The sequence below is a fragment of the Ricinus communis genome, chromosome 5 (assembly GCF_019578655.1).
Source record: "Ricinus communis isolate WT05 ecotype wild-type chromosome 5, ASM1957865v1, whole genome shotgun sequence".
Lineage (NCBI taxonomy): Eukaryota > Viridiplantae > Streptophyta > Magnoliopsida > Malpighiales > Euphorbiaceae > Ricinus > Ricinus communis.
In genome coordinates this window covers 12,715,219-12,742,061 of record NC_063260.1, presented here as the reverse complement: position 1 = coordinate 12,742,061, position 26,843 = coordinate 12,715,219, and the positions used below count along the sequence as shown (strand labels likewise).

Below are 26,843 nucleotides of genomic sequence, written 5' to 3'. Positions count from 1 at the left end.
GCTGCTTTTTATTGTAGTCTATTATGAGATAAGGCCATGATGGATGTTTCCCCCTCTCTCTAGGATAAAAATCAGTGGCTAACTCATACAACTCTTTGGAATGTCCACTTTTTGTTGAAGTTTGTCCTCGTCCAAATTGCAAATGGTGGCAAGGGAAGATAGCTTGTCTTGCTTAAAAAAGAAAAAGTCTTTGTCTATATTGTAACTGATATCTCGACCAACATTTGTACCTAATAGTAATGCTTGCAATGGAGAAAGATAAACTGTTTAGACAAAAACTTATGATCCGGACATGAGCTTTTGTGGTCAATTTATACATTAAACATTTGCTTTTATGATTCTTCTGTATCCATTTTATGATAATTATTTATAAGGATATTTTATTTATTTTTTTAATTAAAAAAAAAGGAAAGAAAAAGAAATATAGGAGAAGTTTTTTACTATCACCTCCTACGGTCAAATCAATAAAATTGGGGTAATCAATCAAGATTTTCAAGTCTTTCAAAATATAGTGCAGACCATTCACCCAAAAAGTTATGACCGATTACCTCATAATTCAGGAATTACATGTAATTATATGCTTATTTCAAACAGATTGAAAAAGACCCATTTACAACTGGAAAGCAAAAGGACTAAAAGTTAGAAACCAAGAAGAAAAATTAGAAGAAAGCATCCAGTTCTTTTTTGACTAAATGAGTGGACCATGCAGCACCAAGAGTCGAACACTGTAAAATTGGCCCCATAAAAAAATGGGGCATCTGGGTACGCAACAATAACCGGACACCTAAATAAAAACAAAATAAAAGAAATTACTGTAAATGTCAGAAAGTCACTGCTGTCTTTATTCTCATGACTTGACATGTTTAAAACAGTTGCTACGCATAGAGAGGGAAAGAGAGAACCGAATGTGGTACAGTACAGATTAAGGAAGAGAGATAGCTTACAGTAAAGTTGAATATGGACAAGTGGAGGCACCAATTAAAACCCATCAAAAGGAGGTAGATTAGAGTTACGAAGAGCCACCGTCAATACCAATTCAACAAACGCTACACAGACCAGTCGTGCCATAAACCCATACTTTACACACGGCAATAACTGTCCAGTTGTGGGGTTCAGAAATTACATTCAACTTAAACAAGCTCAAGCGATCCCAATCAACACTCAACATTTGATGCAGGCGGAGGGTTTTAGTGTTAAGTATCTAATATATATATATATATATATATATATATATATATATATATCTCATTCTAATCGTTGTTTCGTAAGCTTACATTACATCCCGTTATTCTTTTTACAAAGTATACAAAACGCACAATGGCTACTGACCTATAATCAATTCTTAAAACACAATGAGACATAGAAGAAAGCAGCAGAAAAGAAAAATTGAGATTCTGTTCAATGACTTGTCTGCCTGCATTTCTTGCCTTCTCAATCTGGGGCTATTACTTCCCATTAGGTGATACGAGTTTCGGTAGGCATATAGACTGTCGGAGTTCCCAAAAACCCTTGCATAAACCATCTCCCCAAACATCCCAACAAATGGGTGGTGGAAACCAGTCACCGCACTACCTCCAAGATTAAGTAAAGGCGACTGGGAAGCCTCTTCAAAACTGCTGTACGGATCAGGAGTATAATTATGATTTTGATAAGGGTTGTGGTATGGGAGTTGCTGAGCAGTATGCTGGGGACTAGATATTAAAGCTTGAGCCCCACAAGCTGATGGTCTAGGAGGTATGGCCGTGCCTCGACAGGATGCCTTCCCTTCAATCTCAGCTTCAGCTGGAGCTTGGCCACGGCCATAAAGGGGAACCATGGTGGTGTGAGATATATCAGCCTTGCAGACTGGGCATTGCGGGTGCTCATCAGATGCAATAGAGGCACTCTGGACATGGAGCCATTTGTATATGCAAGGCCAGCAGTACAGGTGGCCACAAAGGGTAACCACTGGCTCATGTGCAAAGTCGAAGCAGATATTGCAGTCAAAGCAACCGCTAAAACTTTCTGAGCCAGTTGCTGCACTTGCAATTGATTTCCATTCCCGGGGAAAATATCGCTCGAAGTCCATAGATCTGCTCGTGAAACTTGATTTAGTCACAGGCCTCCTTTGACTCTGAGATAGGTAGAAGATGAGACCAGATCAGTCGCCAATTTTCAACTATTTATCGAAGAGCTACTAGTTCGCAGCTTAACCTTGCAAACATATAAACATGAAACTCACAACTAGAAAGAGAGAAGCTAGAACGAAGAATAGGTGAAGATATCACTAGAAAACAAAAGCTTGACAAAACAAACAATAGTTGCAAGAAAATTATAAGAATTGCATAAAGTTATGAGCAATTATGTTGCTTCAACTTGGAATAAATAAGTACCCAAACAAAAGGACCCACCTCATTATTTAATAATCACTAAAAAGAAACCAAAAGCAGAAGACGCCCATCTCCTAAATAGATAAATAAAGCAAGAAAATTAAAGATCAACAACTTTGTTTTCGTAATCAGATTGGACAATATAAGAAAAATAAATAAGAAAACAGTACCTGTAACAGGTAGTCCTAGTTCCCGAGTTTTTTTTCTTTCTTTTTTTCTTTCCAGAGGACCTTTTGATATATGGCTTAGTTTCTGTGGCTTATGCAACATTATTCCAGTGCCTTGACTTTTTGGTATGAATTTTTTCTAGTCCATTTTTTAAACAATGAATTTTTTAAGCATTCTAGAATTCCATCCCCTAACATAAGCACCCTATTTAAGATCTTGGTTAGAAAAATGGGCATGAAGTTAATCTATTAAGAGAAATTTAAACCACTTTCCACTCAGGCCCAGTGACAGTGACAACATATAGTAGAATTATCAGCAGATTGATTATTTAGTGCCACAGAGAACTTACAAGTTCACTCAAACTATGCCTGAATAATTAATTACTGTCAGTTTCATTAGATTAAAACTTGGTAAAGAAAGTTCAGCACATATACCAAATAAATCTATTTAATTTGCATAATGAAGCTTCCAAGCAATGATCTGCCACCATCCTAGAAGACATAACCTGTCAATGCTTTAGAAAATCATGCAATTGGGTTCTTATTGAACTGTGTACTTCCAGATCTTAATTCACATAAATTCCACAAGCCAAATCAGCACACAATTATGAAATGCGGCAATGTATTTCAGAACACCATCACATCTATAGCCATAGTACCAGGCTACCAGCTTTCAAGCATAAATTAATAAACACCTGACTTTAGAAATTCTACAACATACGTCTAAGATCTAAACATGTAAGTTGACAAAACAGGTTTAGTCAATAATGACGTACAGTTAAAAAAGCATTCATAAAATCACGAAATTGCCCTAATTTAATTCCAGTAAATAATAGACTTTAGCCTAACTGATCTTCTTATATCCTTTAAGGATATGGGAAGTTCTCAAGTTTGATTCTCTCTATTAACCAATATTAGTGTAAGAGTTGTTCACCATTAAGGATTTACCCTAATATAACTCATCTGGCCTCCTAATGAATAGAAAATCCATCTGTTGTGCATACAAGTCAATATGAGATTGCTCATATGATTTATTAAGATTATACTTTTACCCCTGCCATATAGTGAGATCCCTGCTGCCTCTCATTCTTCATGCCTGTAATTTTCGCATCCAATGAAGGATCAATCATTATTTTCCACCATTGATTCTAAATATCATCATGAACTGACTCACGCAAAGAAAAACACTATCCCCTTGAAAGTGCAAAGAATTCTTAATTAGCTGATGAAGGGGGAAGAAAAAACATAGAAGTCACAAATACAGAAACAAAGATGATACGGGTCAAGCAGCAGGACTAATCTGCAACATGGAGGAGATAAAAAGAACATTTTATGCTCTACCAAGCACAAAGAAGAAAGATCTTCTGAACTTTTAGGCCTGTGAATTCCAAATGAACACGGGCTATAACCAAACATGGATGATAGAATTTCATTATATCCGGCTAGGTGGAAGGAAAATCAAGTTCTCCACTTTGACCAAGTGAGAAACAATCAAATAACTACAGAACTCCATAAGTATCGGTCAAAACAAGGATAAAGTTCAGTTGAACTGAACAGTTTATCTAGTTGCCAAATCTACTCATACAAGACTTACACATAGCTCCCTTTAATATTATAAAGCATCTTACAGACTTGAACTAGGTTTTGAAATGAACAAAAAGACAGAGAGTTCAAAGTATGACCGTTCTGCAATTCCCAGTAATTGAAGAAGAAGGTTTAACCAGAGGGTCATATTCAAAAAGAATCAGGTAAATGTCATTTTAGGGCCTAATGCCAAACACAGAAAATAGATTTTCCAACAAAATAAAAGCATGATTTAGCCAAAACGACATTCTACAATTAAAATTCTCAACCTCACCAAACCCATTAAGAGAAAAAAAAAAACCCTAATTAGTAATTGCAAATAAAATTGTCATAAAGAGAACTTGCAAGTTAATCTTATTTTGGTTCAATTCGTTGAAATTGCAAACTCTAATCTAATAGTCAAACATTAACAGAGAATAAATAAACATAAAAAAGCAGATTAATAAGACGGACTTTCCCTCCTATTATATCAAAATTTCTCAAGTGAGTAAGAATTTTTCTATGTTTTTCCTTGTCCTTCCCGGGAATCAAACAGACAAAATAGGACGTGCATTTGCAGGCCAAATTGCAATTATTTTTCTTTGTCTTTCTTCATACATCTAAAACAAACACAAACACGAACACAAATACAGAGAAGCCACAGAACACACAAGATGCACAGCTGATTATCTTTTAATCAACACAAATGGAAAAAAAAAAAAAAAACAAGAAGTAAAGTATAAAAGAAAAAACAAGGAGTAAAGTAGAAAAGAAAAAGAAAAAGAAAAATGAAAATGAAAAAGACATACCCGAAAAGAATAAATAAATTATGAATCGTGTCTGTTTTAGGATGATTACGAATAGGATAACAGATGCTCTGGGCGTATCTTAAACTTTAATTGGAGATGATTGTACCCAGAAAGAAGAGTGTTAAACGGGATTAGAAAATGGAAATGAATGGTGGAACGCGTCTCTCGTCGTGAGGTTCTTATATAAAAAAGGCCAAAAAGAAAATAGACAAATAAATAAAAGAAAAGTCCTAATTACTTATTTAATATTAATATAATATTTTTAATTATTTTAATTTTAAAACAAATATATATATTTTTAATTTATTTTTAAAAATATTTTAAAATATTATAATAAAAAAATCACGTAACAAATTAATTCTGTTTATTAATTATATAAATTAATAAAAATTATTATATTTAAATATACAATATATTAAATAATATATATATATATATATATAAAATTTTTAATAATTAATTTTTATTTTTAGGATAACTAGTTTTATTAATTTATATTATTATTTTTTAATAAATATATTATTTTTTATATTATTTTTTTATAATATTATATCGATAAATATTTTAAATATTAAATTAAAAAAATTTATATTAAAATTTCAAAATAAAATTATCAAAAAATTTAAAATAAAAATTTAATTTATAATTAAACAAAAAAAAAAACCTTTTACACAGCAGCACACTGACTGTACATTTTTATGAACCGGCTGTAGTTCATTTCACGGACGTTGCGTTGTTGGCGCGTGTTTTCAATTTCTTTCTCGTATCCGCATTTTAGTACTAGATTTTATTTTTATTGTTTTTTGTTTTGTCTTTTTATGAAAATAATAAGAAAGAGGTTCTGAATCTTTTGACCGGTTTGCGGAGTGGAATTAGCAAAGAATGCTAATGTGCAACAACTATTTTAGTAGATGTAGACAGAACCACTGCTCCTTAATTATTTATTTTATAATTCACTTTTAAAATTTAAGTGGAGTCTATTTTATTATCTCAATACCCATCTAATATATGTAATGAAAAATCATATAATATTTAGTTAAATGTAATTTTAAATTAGTAATTATGGATTTGAAGACATATATTTTAAAAATATTTAGTAACTATTTGGTAATAATTTATTAATGAATTATTTGAAATTTATAAAAATAAAGATCAATTTAATATTGTTATCTAAAATGTGTGCTGTATATACAATTTATGTATAATGTTCTACAAGATTATCTCAAAAATTCTTATGAAGAGACTGCAACCTTTAATGTAGGATATCATCAGTAGTTCTCATACCGCTTTCATCAAGAAGAGATCCATATCAGATAATATCATCTTAGGCCACGAAGTAATGCACTCTCTTAAACCAAGCCTAAGAACCAAAGGAAGGAGCTTGCAATTAAACTAGATATGGCAAAGGCGTACGATCGCTTGGAGTGGAGCTATCTTCACCATATGCTTGTAGTAATGGATTTCAACACTACTTGGATTTTTTGGGTTATGAACTGTGCAAGAACTTCTGTCACGTTCGCCGTGAATATCAATGGTTTCCCAAAAGGATTTATTGTCCCATCGAGAGGGCTTAGACAAGGGGACCCTCTGTCCCCTTTCTTATTTCTAATCTGTGCAAAAGGCTTTATTCACATGTGTAATCAGGCTCTCTACAATTGTACCCTTCCTGGGGTTAGGATTGTGAGATTGTCGCCTACCATCAATCATCTTCTTTTCGCTGATGATTCTCTGTTTTGTTGTCCAGCTTCTCACTTAGTCGTGGCTCAACTTCTCCAGATTCCCCAAACTTACAGCAATGCTAGTAGTCAAATGACAAACTTCAACAAGTCAGCTGTTTTCTTTAGCAAAAACACTTCTTCAAGAACTCGAACAGACCTTGCAAATTTTCTTGGTATTTCTCCTATCGGAGCTCAAGACAAATACTTGGGTCTTCCTGCTGTTATAAACCGCTTCAAGAGGCAGATTCTGATTGACCTCAAAGTAAGGATTATAAGAAAGATAGCAGGGTGGAAAGAGAAACTCTTGTCAACGGCAGGGAAGAAAATCCTTATAAAGATTGTAGCCTGTGCAATACCCATTTAACTATGAGTTGTTTTAAGCTTTCTTCCTCACTCTGTAAAGAAATCAATAGCCTTATTAGCAATTCTTAGTGGGGTCAGAAGAAGGAAGAAAATACAATAGGTCTTGTAAATATCTATGCAAAAGCAAACTATTTGGAGGTTTGGGTTTCAAGGATTTACATGGCTTTAACATGGCTCTATTAGCTAAACAACTTTAGAGGATTACTGAAAAGCAGGATCCCTTATGTCAAGAGTTCTCAAAGGTAAGTATTTTTCTATTACCAATATTATGTCAGCCCCAAAAAATTCCAATTCCTCTTGCGCCTAGAATAACATCATGGCAGCTAAAGATATTATCACTAAAGGCATGAGATGGCAAATTAAAAATTGCAGGTATGTTAGAGTCTCTGAAGATGCATGGATCCCTCTCTATTATCCTTTTAAAGCACAGATGATATCTTCTTGAATCAAGAGGAGTTGATAGTTGCTGATTTTATTGACCACAATATTAAAGCCTAGAAGGTTTCAAAAGTTAGGAGTGCCTTTGTTAAAGGCTAAGCTGGTAGTATCCTCAAAATCCCACTCTATTTCACTGACCTCCCAGATGAGAGAGTATGGGTTCATCAAAAATCAGGAACTTATATGGTCAAGACAGGTTACCCGATTTGGTCTAAACTATCTATTAACATCAGACCTCAACCTCCACCCCCTGGCTAAATATTCATGGAAGCATCTTTGGAAGTTAAAGGTATCCAGTAAACTAAAAGTGTTCATGCGGAAGATTTTTTTTTTCTCAGATTCTATCGGTGGGTTCTATTCTGAAGGACATGCTCAAGCTTCCTGATAAGTGTCAAAGGTGTGATATGATGGAAAGTTCTAAACATCTTTTCCTTGATTGCCCTTTTGCCCAAACAGTTTGGCACTTATCCCCTCTGGGTTTGAATATGTCCATGCTTCAAAGTGAGGACTTTCTTGATTGTTGGAACTCTATTGATAAAGACCTTGGTTCTCTCGATCCTTCAGGCAATAGCGTTCAGATGGTTGTTTTCTTGTTATGGAGACTTTGGAAGAATAGAAATGACATGATATTTAACCAAAATACACGATCAGAGTCTCAAACAGTTGCTAAAGGCTTGGAGGATTTCAATGAGCACCAATCAACTAGTATCAATCCTCTACTCACTACTCATAAGGTGTCGAAAATAAATCCTCCCTTAGATATAGGTGACTTTGAGGTAAAGGTAGATATTTTCAGCAATTGTGCTAGTGTTGGCATCATCATTTTCAACAAAGATAGGGTCTTTTGGATACTTGAAACTCTAGAACAACTTCACTTTTGTGATGGAAAGTCTTGCTCTTCGTGCAGTTGTCCAGTGGGCTGTCAAGAATTGGAAGAAGGTTATTTTTGAAAGAGATCTAGCAGTTATCTAAATTATGAGCGGAACCTGTACCCCTGCAGACTCAGCTACTATTCTTAAGGATGTTATTAATTTTGTTTTGTATTTTTCTAAGGTTTCTTTCCATTTTATTCTTAGAATTCAGAACTTGATAACTCATAATGATGCTTGTGATTTTTTCTCGTGGTTCGTAGTTTTATTGCTTGGAATTAATATATCCTCTTTTCTGCCTTGTGGTAAGAAAATATAAATATATAAAATATTAAATGTAAGATTTCTATTAGCACTGTCCCACCCCATCCCATATTTGCACCATTGCCATCCCCAATGGCATATCCCCATCATTGTTAGTAGAAAGCTAAATGTGAGGATGAAGAAATGCAGGTATGAAATTAATAAAGATATATGTGTTTTAATTTTTAGTTTTCATACAAATAAAGTTTAGACAGTACTGCACCAGTGTAGTCCATAGCTTTATGGTTTAACTTGTTAAGTAGTTGAGAACTAAAGTGATTTGATTTTAAAATTATTATAAATAAAATATACTTTTTAAAGTAAAGAGCATAAAATTTTATTTGAGTCTTGACGATCTCTTTATATTTTTATTTTTATTTATTTTTTTAATAAACATTAATATTCTAAATTTGAAAATTTTATTTGAGTATGATAATCTCTTAATATTTTTATTTTATTTTATTTCTTTTCAACAAATAATAATGTTGTAAATTTTTTTTTTCTTTCTTTTTCTCATAGGGAAAAAGTTAATTTTTAAAAATAAAATGAAAAATAGTAGATGATTGCAAGCAAGGGAAGTGGTCGTATTCTTCTAGCAAAGGAATTAAATAATTAATAATAATAATAATAATTTGACGATGTTGGTATGATTTTTATGTTTCTTTATGTGCAATGATTTCTTTCTCTCGGCTAAGGTCGGTTATGAGAATTACCACCCCAACGGCAATCACATTCTACAAAAATAAATCATTGAAAAATCACTCAAACAAATAATAAGAAAAATTAAAAAAAAAATCATACTCTTTAGAAGGTGAAATAAAAAAAAAAAAAAAAGCGAGCATTTACTGAGAGAATTATTGTTGTATGAATGAGAATGACAATGAAGATTTTTATGAGACAAGAATTGATGTTGTTGATGAAGAGATAGTTGGCATGTTTGGAGTTTTCGACGATCTCTCTCTTCATCCGCTTTATCTATTACTAACAACTATAATCAGTTAATAATCCCGTGCTCTAGTAAGATGTATAAAATATAGAATTTTAGTATTTTTTATATAAAAAAGAAAAAGAAAGGTTGGAAGAAGGAGAAGATGAGGTGTCAATATAAGGACCCTACATTTTTTGCCTGTCAAAAAAATAAACGGACGTTTATTCAATTCATTTTAAAATTATAAGCAGGGGCTTGGATTACATGTTTTTGATAATCTAGGGGTTTAATTGCATCTAAAATTAGTTTAAGGGCAAATTCACTCTTACTAAATGTTAGGGGCAAAAATGCACCTTTATCCATTTCGATATAAACAACTAATTGTCGAGAAAAATATGATTATTTTAAAATAATTTCACAAAGAAATTACATTTCATTTTGTTTCTTTTTTCTTTAATACCATATATATAGTCTTTTGAAAAAATTGATCAGCTCCAAATCTTTTTATCCTATAACTTCTAAAATTTTAAATTGATCAATAGTGTAGTAAAAGAAATCATTTAAAAAATAGGATATATATACATTTAGCATTTCTTTTTTCAGAAACTGTTTTTAATAATTATAAAGAACTGTTTTTTTCTTTCAAATATTAACCCTTGAATATTAAAATTATTAATTAATAATAAAAGATAAAGTTAGTAGTATTCTAAGAATTTAATAAATAATAAATCATTAATTTGTTATATATTTAATACAAAAATGTCGATCATTTGTTGTTAACTATAATTAATCATTTAATTTTTTTATAAAAATTAAAAAGTATCAAAATTAAGTAATTTATAAATAAATACTCACATCAAAGTTATTGATTCGATTTCATTTTATTTGCAATTACCGACATGTCTCATTTTATTAAGAAAAATGAAATAGAATATTTTTTGTCCCGTATCGATCAAAATCTCGAACCGAAATGACCGAGATTGGACCAAAATTAACATTTCGAACGAAATTAACATTTCGAACGAAATTAACGAGATAGACCGAAATGAAATAATTTTTTTTAAAATATATTATTGAATTGAGTTAAATAGTTTGGTAATATTTAAACCTAACACAATAAAATCTCTTTTCTCTCATCAATAAAGATGAATTAAAATCTAAAACTTCAAATAATCATTTTTATTTTTACTTTTATCTATCACTTCATATTGTACTCTACAATTTAACCATATTTTCTTTTCACTTATTCATATGATTTAATCTATATTATTTAATAACAACAACTTAAAACTTATATAATTTAATATTCATAGTTTTATCTTAGAAAATAATATTTTATAATTTAATCGTTTATATTATAGAAAGAGATTTCATTATTATAATTCTATAATATAATATATGTATAATTGTTACTTTTTAATAAATTATTTAATTGAACTATGATATAATTTTGTAGTGTTATATTTTAATGATTTAAAATTAAATTATATATATAATCTGAAAATTAACACCGAAATGGTCGGGTACCCAACTATTTTGTTCTAATGACAAATCAGAAATAATAATTTTAAATTAAATTGATAACTCGATATTTTCGTTAAAAATAAATAAAAATTCCATCTAAAAAAAACTCTTCGATGAACAAAGAAAAATGATTAGCTAATGATATAAATATTAGAAAGAAATTAGAATCGGAAAGATCAAATAAACAGCAAGGAGTGGACACGTGTCATTAGACAATAGAAAAAGAGAACGAATTGTATACAATACACTGCAGACAATTTTTAATTTTAAAATTTTGAATTTAGAAATCAACAGCCATTGTACAACCGCGAGCGCCAAATACAAAAACCATTTCAAGCTGCTAAAATTTTTTCATTTCAGTTTCTCATTTTCTCATTACAATTCGAAGAATAAGCCAAAGACAACAGAGCAATGTCAGCTGCAAAAACAAACTCGAAGAAACGAACCGCCTCCGAGTCAGTACTAAAGAAATCGGAATCCAAATTCCGAGTCGTCGACGATGAGCTCGATGTCGATCTCTCCAGGTCCATATCTCTCATGCATTTACTCTTTCTCCGATTTCTTTCTTACTCTTGAAAAAGAAAATGGTGAATTGCAGCGATATTAAGGGAATAATGTCGGCGCTGCATCAGATTCGAGAGAAAACGCAAAAGGACGGTCAAAAGAAGAACGAGGAAACGATTTCGAGGTCTGCTAATTAAATTACCTCGCTTCTGTTTTGATTGATACCGTTAATTTGTAGCTAGATAGATAGATTTCTTAATTTACATCGAAATCATTAATTTTGAAGTTTCTCTTTTGGTGAGATCGTTATTATTTGTTTTAACAATTTTGAAGTAATTTTTAGATTTTTGAATTTGAATTTTACCGTCTGTTTTCAAAAGACGTCGGCTTTTGGTTAATAATTTTCGGTTTTCTGTTAACAGCCTGTCATCTGAGATCAGGTCAATGATGGATCAGTTAAAATCCAAAGTTGAGAAGGACAGGTAAATATAAAGAATGAGCAACAGTAAATCTATCTTTAGATTAAGATGTGAATTCACTTTTGATTCAGTTACTGTTCTTCTTCTGGTTGTTTATCCAGACAAAGTTTTGCAAAGGCACTTTCAAAGAGCTCAAAAGAGGTAATAATATTGTAGGAATAAAATTTAGCTGCTCTATTGATATGATATCATTAGATTTATGCATTGTTAATGTTCTACTAAAATATGGTTTTGATTATATATGCAGTGTGAAAACTGCTTGAAGAATGAGACTGCCAAGTTTCAAGAGATTTATGACAAATTTTGCAAGGAAAAAGCAGCTCATTTGCAGGCTCTACAAGGTAGCTTATTGCTGTTAGATTATTAATTAGTCGTTAATATCTTTCACATTTAATGTGTAACCCTCAAGTTACGAGTCTTTAATAGAGAGCACTTACAAAATATAGTAAGACTGTAATCTTTAAGGGTATTCTGAAGATATTGCTTAAATATTCTTGAAAACGCTTAACTTTGCGTTTTATATTCTTAAGCATGGTGGCTTAGTTAATTTTCCTTTTCTCATTTCTGGAAGATATTTAGAAAATTAAGTTAATATTTGGGATTATGCCACTGTTAGGGGTTTCTTTTTTCTGTTCCTCCGGTACTTTCTGTTATGAATGATTATAGAGCTTCTTCTTAATGCTGTTTGTCAGATACCATTTCCAAATTTGAAGAAGATAAGGAAAAGCTGTTCTTGCGATATGAACAACTGAGTAAGCTCTAAGCAACGTTTAACATTGCTCTTCCTTTCCTATACTGACGTAGTTTCACTTATTCTATTATTGGTCAACATCAGAGAAGAAAGAGAGAAATATTATAGCTGAACAAGAGAAAGCTTGTGCTGAAAAGATTGCTAATTTGGAAGAGTCCTTGAAAAAGAAAAAGCAGGTATAACTGATTATTGAAATTAGTTGTTTATTATTGGATTTGCATTCGCTTTGTCAAAATTAATTAGTTGATATATTGATTATATTTCTACTTTGAAAAACAGGATGATAAAACTTTCAGTATTTTGAGGAAAACGCTTGGCTCTTTTCTGGAAAATGCCTCTGATGAGGATTTTCCACCGGATGACTGAAAAATTCCATTCACAGAAAATGCTGCAAATCTTTTAACAGTGAATATAATATTCTGTCACTAGGAGACCTGTTACCATTTATTCCATTCTTTGTTATTTTCGAGTACCCAGGAGAATTTCAGTGTACAGGTATGAAATACTCAATATCAACTTGCTAGTGGACCCGATCTACTGGTATCAAGCATTACTGCTTCTTAGTGCACGTTTATTTGGCTTGTTCGTTGTTGATTAGGCTGTTGCTTGCTTTCCCTATGCTGTAGTTGGTGGTTTTAATTTCTCTCTCTAAGCTTCTACGATCTTGGTTCTTCATGTTAAGAATGCCAATATACAGCAGAACTCTAAGTACCAACTGGCTAGTGATTAGTGGACCTGATAACCATTACCTTTTAGTGTGTACACTTAAATTGGCCGATTATTAGCTGCTGCCTGATCAAGCTGTTGGATTGTTTTAATTTGTGTCCAGGCATTTATAATCTTATGGTTTTAGGAGCCGGAAAATTAGGTAATTGATTCTCTCACCTTATATTTTACATATACCGAATAAGGTAAGAAAATTATTTAGGTACTAGTCCGCTGATTTCTTTCACATCGATTGAGATTTTGCATGTGAAAACCATCATAACTTACATTGCATGTGGTGTGAAGTGAAATAAAACTCTAGTTCTACATAATTCTCACTCTTTAGCACCTACTAGACAGGATTTTGGCCTGTTTGAGGCATGATCTTTATTTTAGGACCCCATGTTTTCTGTGCTTCAATTTTTGCGGAGGGAGATGATTTCAGCCTTAGCTAACAGTAATATCTAAGAATCCCAAACCTGCATTAAATTAGTCTATGTTTTCAGTTTTTTCATTGAACCGTAAGACTCGTTGCTATGTTCCTCTTTCAACTACATTGATGTCAAATCGATTCCTCTGGATGAAACTTGGGCAACTTGATAACAAGTATAACCAGGAATACCCTAAAGAAAAATCACTGCAATCTTGACCTCCTATCAACTTTTGCCATTTATATGTTAATATGGGGACAATATGGAGAAAAAGAAGACAAAAAGCTCCTTACCGGCTCTAAAGTATTAATTGCTAAAAATTAAGCAGGATACTGCATTACATAGGCTCTGTATTCTCAACACGCTTGGATTTGATAAAAAAATGGAGAATGGGAAAATGATCTCTCTCCTAATGAGCTCCAAACAAGTTTCATAATGTAGATAGCAATAGCATCCCCACTAGTCTGTTTGTCCAAATAAATTATTGCATATGACATGCAAATGCCACTGCAGCCTTCCACCCGTACTGTTAAGATGATTATCCCATGGAGGCCACTCAATGAATAGGATTTGGAGGGTGTCCCTGGATTACAGACCATGGTGGCCTCTTGTTGTGCGCCTGCATATAAACCAATGAACAATTGACATTTGCATAAAATTAGCACTTGAAATGGTATGTCAACAAATTTACAGTTACATCCATGTGAGATTTGACCACATACTCCAATTTCAGTTACAGAACGGCAAGAGGAACATCGAACTGATGAAGCTGGATATGGGTACATCAACAATATTTCACATTTCCCGCAGTTAACTTGCCCAACCTCATGTGCTGGAAACAAGTGGATCAGAGTTAAACTCTAGTATAGTAAACTATGCCAATGGCTGATCAGTGAATTTCATGTTCTGTAGAGTAGAATGCAATCCTTTACCACATGAAGACAAGCATAAAAACACCATATAAAAAAAAAAAGTGAAACAAGTAGAACGTTCATTCATGAAAGTGCAAGTATGTCTATCTGTTGGAGTTAAGTATTCTCCTGGCACAAGCATTTCAGTGAAAGACCTAGCCCAACAAGACAATTGAACACAAAAACTCCGACATAGAGATAAGTGTAAAAAACAAGCCTCTGTATATGCGATTAAACACAGCTAGGACTTCAGTCAGGACTTCCTGTCTAATGAGAGGCATGCCTGGTAATAATAATAATAATATATCCATTTAGCTAAAAGGCACTTCAAACTCTGTGACATGGCTGAACCACTTATTCTTTAAGGGGTATACTAAAGAAAAAAACTTTTGAATTCAACCCACCCTCATATGCCCTAAGAAGGTCAAGCACTCATTTTTTGTTTAGCACCCCCTTTCTACATTCTATTTTCTTAATGAACCAAAAAGAGCAGTCACATTTAATCCCTTGTTCCCTGTATTGGTTATCTCCCTCATTTCTTGTCTTATCTAGCAGAAACTAATCGAGCTTTGTTTGACTAAGCCGCTGCTAAGACTAAACTGAATCACAGGGAAGTCAGCAATAAAATTCCCGGAAAGATGAGATTACAGTGTTATTCTAAGTCTAACACATTCACAAAACTTTTTTTAGGGAGCAATTCCTTTTCAAGAATTTCAGTTATAAGAACAGAAAGGATGTACCTTCTAAAACAAAATTGACCATCTGACAAGATGAGCATTGGACATGTCTGGCTCCTCTTGGATATGAAAGCAGAGTTCGGCACGAACCACAGACCATTTGAGCCATTTCTGCATCAGAAAGAAAAAAAATTGAGACAGAATAAGATGTGAAACTCTGCTAGCAACTAAAATGGTTCTGAGGTCCCCTTCCTCAATCAAGCTCGTAGCCACTGTTATCATATGGAACCTAATTCACAAATATTGTGTCGTATACATATGACCTAACTCTGTACAAACAGTAATACTCGATGACGATGATCCACACACATCTAAAAATAAATTAAAAGTTATATATAGACTTTAGTAAGCAGGGAATAACTATCTTCTTCTTCTGTCAAATTCCTTTTTTAAATTAGAGGTAAAGCAATTATATAAAACTCTAAAATTATAAGAGACCTCCCAACTCTAAAGTTGAACCAAGATATGTAAACACTTTGCTACTCTTTATCGGCCATGGAAAAGTCGAAATCAGATTTTGATTAAACACTAAAACTTCTTAGGATTATAATATGATCATACAAGTTTGTATTTTTTTTTTTTAACTGCAAATCGTAACTCTTTAGGAATGATTACCTATTCAGAAAAAGAAAAAAATTTATATTAAAGAAGAGATGATTTATGACCTGAAGAGGGAGGTGGCGGTGGAGAAGGTTGAGGAAGAGGAAGAGGAAGAGGAAGAGGGATGGATTGCCAGCCTGACGGTGGGCCGTCTTCCACATCATCTGCTTGTTGTTTGTTTTCCACTTCCATGGCTTCTCCTTCTTTGCTCTCTATCATCGTCTCTCTTCTCACACACACTTGAAACCGACGTTGTTTCTTTTCTTTTTTATTTTGTATAGAAGTTTTATCTTTTGTCGATATCGTCGTATTGTAATTTTTAGTTTTTAAAGTTCGTCTCAAAATGAGTTCCTCTTTCTCTCCCGCTTGAAGACGACGTCGTTTCTTCTTTCTATTTTGTCCTAAAGTAGAACATAATTTTTTTTGGCTTAATGTACAGATCAGTCCCTCAACTTTAGTCTGAAATGAAAAAGCACCCCAACCTTTGCCTTTTCTTATGCAGGCCCTCATCCTTTTCATATTCTATCATTCATGCCTGATATTTAATAGCATCAACTTTTTAGTCCACATGTTTAGTTTATCTTGTTAATGGAAGTATTATGTTGATATGTAAAGTAAATATGGGACCCATATATCAAATTTAATTGGCTAATAAGATGATTGTTATTCATGATCGTTAAGAGACGAGAGGGGAAGAGATTAAATTTTTCAAATTAGAAGACTAAACTCTAAAATAATAACATAAATATTGATTGAATTTTAAATTAAACCCTAAAATTTTCAATATATGTGTTCTTATTTTAGAGTTTAGTCTTTTAATTTGAAAATTTGAATTCTCTTCCTCTTTCATCTCTTAACATCCACAAACAACAATTCTCTTTTTAGCCATTGAATTTGATTTATAGGTCCCACAGTGCTTTACATATCAGCATAATATCTCCATTAATGAGAGAAACTAAACACATGGACTGGACTGAAAAATTGGCGTTGTTCAACTTTGAGCATGAATGATAAGACACAAAAAGAACAAAAAAAAAAAGTGAAGTTGAGGGGCTGATTTATACATTAAGCCTTTTTGTTTTTCATTGTAATTTATAGTTTTGAACTTTTAACGTTCCACGCAAAAATCTCAAAAAAGCGATAATCTAATAGAACAAGTTATTTTGCACAATAATTATAATCGAAATACAAATGAATAAATGATATAGATTAGTTTCATACAAGAGATCAAATTTAATATTATTTTCCATATAAAGAAGCCTCAATCGAAAATCGACATTCCCTTGCCTTTGAGTAGCTGCTTTTGACAGTAATAATGACGGAACAATGATTCAATATAATCTTACATAATCAAACTGAATTAGTTTAAGAAAGGCTCAGATTGAAAATAGCAGCTAATTGAAAATGAATTTTAAACATTAGACGGGCCATATGAACCCCTCGAAATGGAAAGAAGACAAAAAAAGATGAATAGTTGACCTTTAGATATGCACCAACTTACACAAAATCTACTACAGACAAAATTGCAGGTGAAATTAAACTGTCTCATTGACGATACTCTACATAACACGTAAGGTTCTTGAGTTTTCTATCCAATAAGCATGGATTAATGAGAGATGCTGTGTTGCGACTTCCCTCCTCTCTGCTGACACTCATGGACATCAAATCTCAGAGCTGGTGGTAACGATATTTGCTTCCTTCCATACCTCTCTAAGACCAGAAACATCAAAGTAAATTTGCAGGATGCCCAATTTAGCCAGGAGCTTGCTGAAGTTTTACTTCCCTTTCAGAGGCATTGTATTGAATGCCACTTAATCCTTGTATCCAGATATTATCCTCAGTAAAGCTATACACACAAATCATCAGACGAAGAAGGCTAAAAAGTTGAGTCACCACATTACGTTATGCTCCCTTTTTCTTCTGGTCTTTGGTTGGTTTCACATCTTTTGTAAGCATTCTTGGTGCTATGGCCATGGCCATGAGCTCTTGGAAGAGTAGCTTACAGGCATAAGGAATGTGTACCTGAATATCAATGGCAAAAGGTAAAAATCATCAAACAGCAGCATGGACAAATTGCACAAGTGGGTTCACAAAATGAAAATGAACAAACTTTAGAAATGCACAATTTGAAAATTAAATCAAGAAATCACCTGAACAATGTCGGTCTTATTCTTGCAACCTCTGCATTCAAAAGAATTTTTCTTGAGATTCGCAATAGCTATCAATCCACATCGCTCACAAACATGGACCCTATAGGCATCACTCTGGTCAAACAGCCTCTCTTTGAGAAAGTGTGCAGCACCATGTGCAATCATGCAATCTCGTTCCATTTCCCCAAAGCGGAGGCCACCATCACGTGACCTTCCTTCAGCAGGTTGCCTAGTCAGGATTTGCACAGGGCCCCTTCCCCGAGAGTGGATCTTGTCATCAACCATGTGCTTCAGCCTTTGGTAATAAGTGGGGCCAAGGAATATCATAGCTGTAAGCCTTCGACCAGTGTGACCATTGTACATCGTCTCAAAACCACGCATTTGATACCCACATTTATGAAGAGCCTTGCTAATGTTATCCACCTAAAATACCAAATAAAAACAATAAATGAGGTGGAAATCCAACCAACTCAGCTCAATACATAAAAAAAACTTGCATCAGTTTGATATAGAGACGAGAACATCAGATCATCCACAAAGTTCAAAGGAAAAAGATTTCCACTATTAGATTCTGGATATTAACTTTTGTTTCCATAGTTAAGCAAAACAATTCAACTTAACATTTGTTATCCCCTGCCCTCAATTTTTATTTTCACCAGCCACCAGAAAATAAGAGAATTCCATAATAGCCATATGCATAGCTACATATTTCCCAACCAGATATCCAGCTTTTTAAGACAAGCCTCTGGATAGAATTTGATGTACAAAAATGTATCCAAATTAATAATTCAGCATGTATTCTAATGCAACTTACAGTAACATCAGTGAATGGAGTTGCATCCCCTTCCTTTCCCATGTGTGCTGCAACCTTCCCCATAATACATTCAATAAGCTGACCAATAGTCATTCGAGAAGGAATAGCATGTGGATTGACGATGATATCAGGCGTGATGCCTTCCACGGTCCAAGGCATATCTTCCTGCGTGTAAGTCATACCTACTGTTCCCTTTTGACCATGCCTACTGCTAAACTTGTCTCCAATCTGAGGTATCCGAACAGACCTTACCCTTACTTTAACAAACCTCAGCCCATCAGCATTTGTTGTCAGAAGAACCTATCAAAATCCATGTGATTTGAACAGGTCACTTGCAGCAAAAGATCAGGTCTCAAGCCTTATTAGGAAGCACAGGTGTAAACAACTACCTAAATACAATTAGTTCACACTTCATAACATACAATATGTTCACTCAGAAGTGAATTATAAAATGGGATGCTATGATTGATAATCTCATGCGAAATGGATAATAGATGCCCTATTTAAATATTACAAACTCAATGCAAAATAAGGCTTACTTGATCCACAATCCCTGTTTCACTATGCCGTAAGCTTATGCTATGATCTCGCCTTGTGTAACGTGCAGATTGTCCCTGCGCTTCCTCCTGAGCAATAGGAGTGGTCTTTCCAATGATTACATCCTCACCTGAAACTCTTGTCCCCTAACAATAACATAATAGAGTGCTTTCAGAAATAGTGTTCCTCATGGGGGTCTTCCTGAATCAGATTGATCAGTTTAGAAGCTATATGCTAACCCAAACTATATTAGTCGCGTTATACTTATTTAAAACTGAATACAATATCTTAAATTAAAAAATCAATAAATTCAGGTTCATCGGATTTAATCAGGTTCAGTTTAAAAATCTAATCTGAAAATTAAAATTAAAATTTGTATAAAAATTGGAAGTCCTTAACAAGAAAAGTAACAAACAAAATTACATGTAATTATATAGTTAGATTAGATGAATAGATATAATTAAATAAGTAAAGTTTAAAATTCAATATTACTTTTTGACGAGAAAAAGTAAAACTAAATAATAATTTAAAAGGTTTAAGAGAAAAAATGATAAAATAAAATAGAAAAAAATCATTGTCAAAAATTTTAGGATTATAAAAAGTTTAAAACCGAACCCAACCCACTTTCACTCGGTTTTAGACATTTGCAAACCATCTCCAACCCAAGACAGTTTAAACCCAACAAATTAATTTCGGTTTCTATTGAATTTTTCGGGTTGATGGGATTATCGGTTTGGTTGAACATACAAAAACTGAATCACGTAAACTAAATAGACTTACTGGAGGTGCAAGACCATCATCATCCAATTTATCATAGGAGCCATGCCGCATGCCCTGCAAAAAAGATTCTAAGTCCACCGCTCATAATGTTCTTAAGCAAGTAAAAAGATAGAAACAATTATAAACTGTAATTATCACCATTGTATTAGCTCTATCTGGACGCCCAAAATCTTCTTTGACAAGAGTCCCCATCTTTTTCTCCTCATCCCTGTGATCGAGGGTATCAGCAGCACAACTACTTGACAAGAATCACAATTACATATGCCAAAGCAGCACTTTGCTTACCTATATGAACGGAAGAAAAGTGATCTGAAGAATCCCCGGTCAATTGATGATTGGTTCATGATGACAGAATCTTCTTGGTTGTATCCAGAATAGCAGGCAATGGCAACAATAGCATTCTGGGATGGAGAGGAAGACAGAGTGTCATAAACACGAGAATAAATGAGAGAGAGAAACAAAAATAATAAGGCTGTCTTTACAATGCCAGCTGGTAGCTGCCTAAAGTGAAGATGCTCCATAGCTCTTGTTGTAACAAGTGGTTTTTGAGGGTAATAAAGAACATAAGCCAATGTATCCTGTGCATCCAGAGAAGAAGCATTTAAGTAGGGACCAAAGCATATAAATTGGAAGAAATGAAAAGAGTCGAGCCAATAAAAGAAAAACAAATACCATTCGAAATTGATAGTTTGTGACATATATTCCCATGGCTTGCTTTCCCATAGCAGATTGGTACGTATTACGCGGGGACTAATTGCACAAGGAGTAGTAAGTACAACGAAATAATACTAATACAAGTATCGCGATGAAGTTACTCGAAGCATGAAAGACTTACCTGGTTATGATCAGGAAAAGGAATAATTGAAGCACAAACACCTAAAATCAATGACGGGTGGATTTCACAATGGGTGTAAGTATCAGAATAAGCTTCTTCTGGATTGATCCGTGCTTGTACAAGATCCTGGAACAAGTATCTTGAAATATAATTATCTGTTGTGGACAACCTTCTAAAAATACAACCAATAGTTACATTACTGTACTGTTTCTAAGTCAAAACTATTTTTACTCACATGAATGGTCATTGATATCATAGTAGTTTCTTCTTCCTCAGTGTCAATATATTCAATAAATCCTTTTGCTACAAGATCATGCCAGCCACCCTCTTCTGAGGACTCCTGTTAAAAGAGGGAAAAAAGAAATTACACTGATGCAGCTATTGGAGAAAGGGAATGAGAGAGACATTTGGATAAGATAACTATGAGAAATAGAAATAAGATTTCTCACCCTCTGCTGCAGGGCATGAATGTCCTTTTTCTTGATGAGAAGCCTTTGTTTCTCAACAATAAATAATGGACGACTGCAACGACCATAGTCGGTGTAAATTCTCAGCTCTTTCAAACGGATATCTCTAACAACCCCAACTTCAGTATTGACATCAACCTGTATGTAAAGAGACCATCAGCATTCTTAGCCATGTTTTTCAGCCTACTAAATATCCCCAGAATAACAGAAAAATATAAGGCCTCAACTAGGATATAAATAAAAACAGCATGCTAGCGCAGAGCAAGAAACATTTCCCTGTATATGTTTTATGATCACATTTCTAAATTATTGGTCATGAATCACTGCATATCCATCACTGAAAAGGCCCACGGAGCTTTTATAGGCTCACAGTTCATTGTTCCATTGGCAATTCCTCCATGCACAACCAAGGAATTATATTCATTAGACACATTCGAAGGTGTTTTGTAGTGCCCCCGTATGGTTATGACCACTTTCACACAAGCTCATATTTTAGTCATTGAAAAACAACCAGCACTCTTTCATGCTATTTCTACTATGCAAATGAATGTACTCACCCTTCTCCTTAGCCGTCTCAATGTCTTGACCAACATATCAGGATCGCGATGGATACCCACCCAGCAACCATTAACAAAAATTTTTGTAGCTTGAGGAATAACTGCAGGAGATATTTCCTGTAATGAAGGCGAAATGTCAAAACAGGAAACAGGAAAACAGAAAATCAGCATTTGTTTGAACAGAAGACAAAAGCAAGCACCTCAAAATTCTCAGTTCCCCATTCTTCCAAAAATTCCAAGATAGGATATGCAGCCGATCCAACCGTTATGTAAACCATTAACGCAAGATTCTTCACCAGTCCACAAGCCTAATGTTACACAAACATATACCTGTTAGAGATCCTAACATAAAAAGCTGAGGAAGTATAAAATTATATGATGCACAAGATGCATCACTTACTTGTCCTTCGGGTGTCTCAGCTGGACACATCATTCCCCATTGCGAATTATGCAACTGCCTGGGTTTAGCCAATTTCCCTAGTTACAAAATGTTTAATCAGATCCTCAAGAGAAGAGAGTTAACAAAAACAAATGAAAATATTAACACGTAGCTGTGATGAAGAAATAGCTAAATGAATATCTCAAACTGCATTAATCTATCCAAGCCCAATCCTGCGCATATATCATGATAGAGGTAACTGAGTGATACCTTCACGCCCAATTGGAGAATTTAATCTTCGCAAGTGTGACAAGGTAGAAGCATACGTCAAACGATTTAACACCTGTTTTTTTTTTTTTTTTTTTTTTTTGAAAACATAAGAAAAATATTTAGTACAAGTGATATGAAATAGCATTTCAAATTGTTATGCAGTAAAAAGCATAAGATGAAAGAGCAAATGTAATATTGGACATATACACAACAAAAGAAACAAATAATGGCTCAAACCTGTGACACTCCAGCTCTTGTACCAGCTGCATTTGCTTGTCCCCAGTTTCCAGTGGCAAGAGAGTATTTAAGACCACTAGTAATGGTTTTTGCTTTAATGGCAAACTGCAGATTAACATCCTTCCCATTATCTACACACTGCACCATCAATGAGAAATGTATGTAAACAATTGCACAAAAGAATTTAACTAGCATGAACTCATCAAATGGCTTTAAGAGGCAAAAACCTTTTGCACGTAAGACCTGACATCCCTGGTCAACTTTCTGAATAACTGCATCAGTACATCAAGTCCAGAAATTACAAAGTAAGGACAACACTGATGAAAAGTAAAATCTCAAGAATCCTCCAATTTTCCCCACAAAGAAAACAAACCATTCTAAAAAGTCCACCAAGTAATGGACCAGCAAGGTCGAGCCTCTTGTTGCCATAATGATCCCTGTCATCTTCTGCTCTCCGGCCAAGCGCACAGAGGAGAAGTCGATGAATGATATATCTGGCACAAAAACATTTACCGTCAGCCATAAGCCACGACAACAAAAGCACATCTTTCTATAACAACATACCCGAAATAATAAGCCTTTTTGGTCTCGCAATATTCTCCAACACCAACATGAGGAAGCATTTCCTTCTGAAGGATCTCTTTAGCATACCTGTGAGGTGCACAAAAGTCTCTCAGTAAGTATTTAGAAAGATCATCCAAAATATATTGCTACTAGAATAAAGCTGCAAATAGAACATACTTAATCCTTTTTTCCTTGGTTACACCAACAGTTGCTCCACGCTTCCCAATGTAGTCCAGTGCAACCTATAAAAGACAATAGCACATAAACTAATGAGTGAAGCTCAACAGCCAGCAGTAACACTTAAAAGAGAGTGAACACTGTATTCTTGGCAACAGAAAACAAAGACCATTTGCTGCAAAACTAGCATTATAAAATGAATCGAGTATCAAAAGAATTTGTAATTACAGAATCAATATATTCCCTCTCTTAAGGATGAGGCCTATCTTGCTATCAAGATGAAGACAAAAGAACTAAATGGTACATAGAACATAAATGGGAAAAAAAATTCCCAAGCTGGTTCAGAAATAAAGATCAGAAGTTCTAATTATTGAACATTAATCATTCATCCAGTGGAAAAGGGAACATCACTTCTCGCTTAAAGAGAAATTGAAAACAAGGCGAAACTACTTTAGGAAGTAACGTAAGAACAGCTTAGTGGAATACTGAAACAAATGCATGCTGTAAACACATAAGATGGCTCGGTATTACACCCAGAGAAAGGACTTCTTTATTTTGCATAACTAGAACAAATATAACTGCTACTCTGGCTGTTAACTGTCAAAGGAGCAGGGAAAAAACATTAAACAAATTAGTAAAGAAGGTACCTGTTGATTTTGAATCACAAATGCTTCTTCCAAAGAAGGCCGTAGCAACTCCATCATTTGAGTATCAGAGAAATCATAACATATATGCTCTAATATATCTTTGTCAGCAACAAAACCAAGGGCCCGAAACACAATAATAATTGGAATTTCAGTTCGAATATAGGGAAGAGTAGCGCGAATGTACTGCCCTGAAGACCCCTGGAATAATGGTTTTCACCAAAAGAAGATACATAAATACTTTAAACTGCTACTAGTAAGATTTCGAGTAAAAAAACCAAGCAGTCAAACAGAAGTGTCTCCTTTACCCCCTTGGCACTAGTCCGGGAAAGCATCCGCACAAACATGGTACTGGGTGGCCGATTCTGCGACTCTGCCATAGACCGAACTTCTGCCACATACGCATATTTATTTGGCTGCCTCTTCTTGAACACATAAACATGATTGGTGCTCATCTTCTCCTGGGCAATTAGAACCTTCTCACTTCCATTGATAATAAAATACCCACCCTGATCGTAAGGACACTCCCCAAGTTCTGTAAGATCTTTCTCTGAATTCTGGTACAATGTGCAATAACTTGACCGAAGCATTATAGGAACCTAACAGCACATAATAAAGCAATGAGGGTGTCAATTTCCAGAATTATATTCACCCAATCAATGAAGAATTCATTATTCACACCTTCCCAATGAAAACTTTGGTAAAATCCTGAGTTTCGGTGACTTCTTCACCATCATGTCCTTTCTTTATTACCCTCTTTGTCACATCAACATACAAGGGAGCTGAGTATGTTAGGTTCCTCAACCTTGCAGCTTTAGGAAATAAAGTTGCAGTTTCACCGTCAGACTCGGTCATCATGGGCTTGCTCAAGTATATCTGACCAAAGCTTATTTTATAGATAGTCTGCAAGTAAAGCAATAGTGTTAGAAACCACACGCACAATGCAGCAAAAGAGAGATAGTAAAAGCTTGTTTAGCATTCAATCTAAGAAGTCTGAAAGTTATTACAATTATTGTAGAGAAGGTTAGAATAGACAAAATCATTCACAGGTGCGAAACTGAGAACGCTTCATTGTTGGGAAAAACAATTCAAATATACATATGCATCTTCTAGAAAGACTTACCAAGATAAACTAGTCAAATTTTCTCCAATACTATAAGCAGGTATTTTTCAATCAAACCCTATGTTACAAGTTGCATTTGTCTTAATGTGGTTTAAATTATCTAAGATGTAGAATTACAGAAGTTAGCTAATGTATGGAATTTCTTGAATTAGCTTTGGTATAACATATTTATGTAATAGCATGTATCTTTATTCTCATTTATGTGATCATTTCTTTCATTAGTGGAAAAAAAACTTCTTGAATTTACATCAATCCAAGCTCAGCTCTTTCCCTAAATTTAACTTGCAGAAAACTTGAACTTAGAGAAGTCTTGCTATTAAACAGCCACTCAATCAAATGCAAATAGCATTTGACCAAATCACTTCCAGTAACATTCTAGAAACCCTAGAAAGAAAACAGCTCAAATTCTAGTATACCTCGGCAAAATCGGACTGGTGGCCGGGATTATGCTGGCTCTCCGGTCGAATCTCGATATCAGCAGATTCGTCGACGATTTCCTGCATCGTATTTTGAATAAACTCGTCGAACGAATCAAGCTGTTGTCGCACCAGACCTTTCTCCTCGAAATAAGCCGAAATGACGGCCCATGCGTCCTCCTGAGTTATCTCATCTTCGTCTTCGTCTTCGTAGTCCTCGTTTAGATTTTGATCGTATTCCTGATCATCCTCCATCTTTACAGAAACCCTAGCTCTTTATTTCAATTAACTTTTTGTTCACAAGTATGTTTATCTTTCTTTTTTAATTTTTCTTTCTTACGTATTTTGTTAAATTCATTTGGTAGTTTAATGGTTCATTTATTTGTTAGTGTTCGTTCAGTTAAACCCTAAACGATGGTTTTTCGCGAGAATTACAGAGTTCGATTGTGAACATAAAAGAAAAAGAGAGTCGCTGCAAACTGGTTCGAAAGGGATGCGCACGGTGACTTTTTAGCTCAATTATATTTTTAATATTTTAAAGAATTATAATTTAAGCCTACTTATAACATAAAAATTATAAAATTAATATGGCTAGCGGTGCTTCCTTTGATAAAAAAAAATTGTATTTTGGTCTATCTTCTCTACTTTTTTTTTTTTTTATAAGTTGATTTGTAATAATTAGTTTTTTATTTATATATTGCACAATTATTATTATTATTATTAT

The 26,843-nt window shown here is 33.9% G+C and overlaps 6 protein-coding genes across 15 annotated transcripts; 3 read left to right on the top strand and 3 right to left on the bottom strand.

Annotated features, from left to right (window-relative positions):
- Positions 1–809: 809 nt before the first annotated feature.
- On the bottom strand, positions 810–5,075 carry LOC8275582 (E3 ubiquitin-protein ligase RMA1H1). 9 transcript variants are annotated; one of them, XM_048374561.1, is made up of 3 exons: positions 4,909–5,075; positions 3,589–3,730; positions 810–2,113 (listed from the first exon to the last, which is right to left on the bottom strand). In XM_048374561.1, the coding sequence occupies exons 2-3, from the start codon at positions 3,664–3,666 to the stop codon at positions 1,343–1,345; spliced, it is 849 nt and encodes a 282-aa protein (XP_048230518.1). In that variant the 5' UTR covers positions 3,667–3,730; positions 4,909–5,075; the 3' UTR covers positions 810–1,342. The 9 variants fall into 9 exon arrangements, with proteins under 9 accessions (XP_048230518.1, XP_015574646.1, XP_015574647.1 ...); XM_015719160.3 differs by having other exon boundaries at positions 3,589–3,632; positions 4,909–5,074; XM_015719161.3 differs by lacking the exons at positions 3,589–3,730; positions 4,909–5,075 and adding exons at positions 2,391–2,443; positions 2,540–2,965.
- A 1,231-nt stretch (positions 5,076–6,306) lies between these two features.
- LOC107261232 lies at positions 6,307–6,990 on the top strand. The gene has a single exon (XM_015719069.1). The coding sequence runs from the start codon at positions 6,307–6,309 to the stop codon at positions 6,988–6,990; it is 684 nt and encodes a 227-aa protein (XP_015574555.1).
- An 805-nt stretch (positions 6,991–7,795) lies between these two features.
- LOC125370056 lies at positions 7,796–8,598 on the top strand. The gene is made up of 2 exons (XM_048373677.1): positions 7,796–8,203; positions 8,335–8,598. Exons 1-2 carry the CDS (start codon positions 7,796–7,798, stop codon positions 8,386–8,388), a joined length of 462 nt encoding a protein of 153 aa, XP_048229634.1. The 3' UTR covers positions 8,389–8,598.
- Positions 8,599–11,091: 2,493 nt separating this feature from the next.
- On the top strand, positions 11,092–13,367 carry LOC8279499. The gene is made up of 8 exons (XM_002519012.4): positions 11,092–11,575; positions 11,650–11,739; positions 11,978–12,037; positions 12,136–12,175; positions 12,282–12,375; positions 12,727–12,786; positions 12,870–12,961; positions 13,065–13,367. The coding sequence occupies exons 1-8, from the start codon at positions 11,463–11,465 to the stop codon at positions 13,149–13,151; spliced, it is 636 nt and encodes a 211-aa protein (XP_002519058.1). The 5' UTR covers positions 11,092–11,462; the 3' UTR covers positions 13,152–13,367.
- An 820-nt stretch (positions 13,368–14,187) lies between these two features.
- LOC8279500 (protein LOL2) lies at positions 14,188–16,501 on the bottom strand. 2 transcript variants are annotated; one of them, XM_002519013.4, is made up of 4 exons: positions 16,235–16,501; positions 15,573–15,680; positions 14,644–14,753; positions 14,188–14,540 (listed from the first exon to the last, which is right to left on the bottom strand). In XM_002519013.4, exons 1-4 carry the CDS (start codon positions 16,386–16,388, stop codon positions 14,478–14,480), a joined length of 435 nt encoding a protein of 144 aa, XP_002519059.2. In that variant the 5' UTR covers positions 16,389–16,501; the 3' UTR covers positions 14,188–14,477. The 2 variants fall into 2 exon arrangements, with proteins under 2 accessions (XP_002519059.2, XP_048230986.1); XM_048375029.1 differs by lacking the exon at positions 14,644–14,753.
- An 881-nt stretch (positions 16,502–17,382) lies between these two features.
- LOC8279501 (DNA-directed RNA polymerase II subunit RPB2) lies at positions 17,383–26,640 on the bottom strand. The gene is made up of 25 exons (XM_002519014.3): positions 26,120–26,640; positions 25,262–25,483; positions 24,889–25,179; positions 24,584–24,781; positions 23,937–24,001; positions 23,760–23,846; positions 23,569–23,689; positions 23,423–23,467; positions 23,196–23,333; positions 22,959–23,031; positions 22,710–22,786; positions 22,510–22,617; positions 22,310–22,426; positions 21,735–21,890; positions 21,521–21,625; positions 21,286–21,411; positions 21,123–21,200; positions 20,933–21,028; positions 20,736–20,851; positions 20,589–20,658; positions 20,451–20,504; positions 19,673–19,816; positions 19,134–19,433; positions 18,320–18,742; positions 17,383–18,191 (listed from the first exon to the last, which is right to left on the bottom strand). The coding sequence occupies exons 1-25, from the start codon at positions 26,372–26,374 to the stop codon at positions 18,072–18,074; spliced, it is 3,585 nt and encodes a 1,194-aa protein (XP_002519060.1). The 5' UTR covers positions 26,375–26,640; the 3' UTR covers positions 17,383–18,071.
- Positions 26,641–26,843: the final 203 nt, after the last annotated feature.

Bases quoted from the DNA above. Each gene is read 5' to 3' on its own strand.
- LOC8275582 (XM_048374561.1), bottom strand. From the start codon at position 3,666: ATGATTGATCCTTCATTGGATGCGAAAATTACAGGCATGAAGAATGAG. The intron at 2,114-3,588 runs GTAAAAGTATAA...TACCTATCTCAG, and splicing joins GATCTCACTATATGGCAGGG to AGTCAAAGGAGGCCTGTGAC.
- LOC107261232 (XM_015719069.1), top strand. From the start codon at position 6,307: ATGGCAAAGGCGTACGATCGCTTGGAGTGGAGCTATCTTCACCATATG.
- LOC125370056 (XM_048373677.1), top strand. From the start codon at position 7,796: ATGCTCAAGCTTCCTGATAAGTGTCAAAGGTGTGATATGATGGAAAGT. The intron at 8,204-8,334 runs GTAAAGGTAGAT...CTCTTCGTGCAG, and splicing joins TAGATATAGGTGACTTTGAG to TTGTCCAGTGGGCTGTCAAG.
- LOC8279499 (XM_002519012.4), top strand. From the start codon at position 11,463: ATGTCAGCTGCAAAAACAAACTCGAAGAAACGAACCGCCTCCGAGTCA. The intron at 11,740-11,977 runs GTCTGCTAATTA...TTCTGTTAACAG, and splicing joins AACGAGGAAACGATTTCGAG to CCTGTCATCTGAGATCAGGT. The intron at 12,038-12,135 runs GTAAATATAAAG...TTGTTTATCCAG, and splicing joins TCCAAAGTTGAGAAGGACAG to ACAAAGTTTTGCAAAGGCAC.
- LOC8279500 (XM_048375029.1), bottom strand. From the start codon at position 16,388: ATGATAGAGAGCAAAGAAGGAGAAGCCATGGAAGTGGAAAACAAACAA. The intron at 15,681-16,234 runs GTCATAAATCAT...TTTCTGATGCAG, and splicing joins ACCGCCACCTCCCTCTTCAG to AAATGGCTCAAATGGTCTGT. The intron at 14,541-15,572 runs GTACATCCTTTC...GTTTATATGCAG, and splicing joins GGTCAATTTTGTTTTAGAAG to GCGCACAACAAGAGGCCACC.
- LOC8279501 (XM_002519014.3), bottom strand. From the start codon at position 26,374: ATGGAGGATGATCAGGAATACGATCAAAATCTAAACGAGGACTACGAA. The intron at 24,782-24,888 runs GTAAAGGAGACA...CCATTATTCCAG, and splicing joins CCCGGACTAGTGCCAAGGGG to GGGTCTTCAGGGCAGTACAT. The intron at 23,032-23,195 runs GTTTGAGCCATT...AAAAAAAAACAG, and splicing joins CAAGAGCTGGAGTGTCACAG to GTGTTAAATCGTTTGACGTA.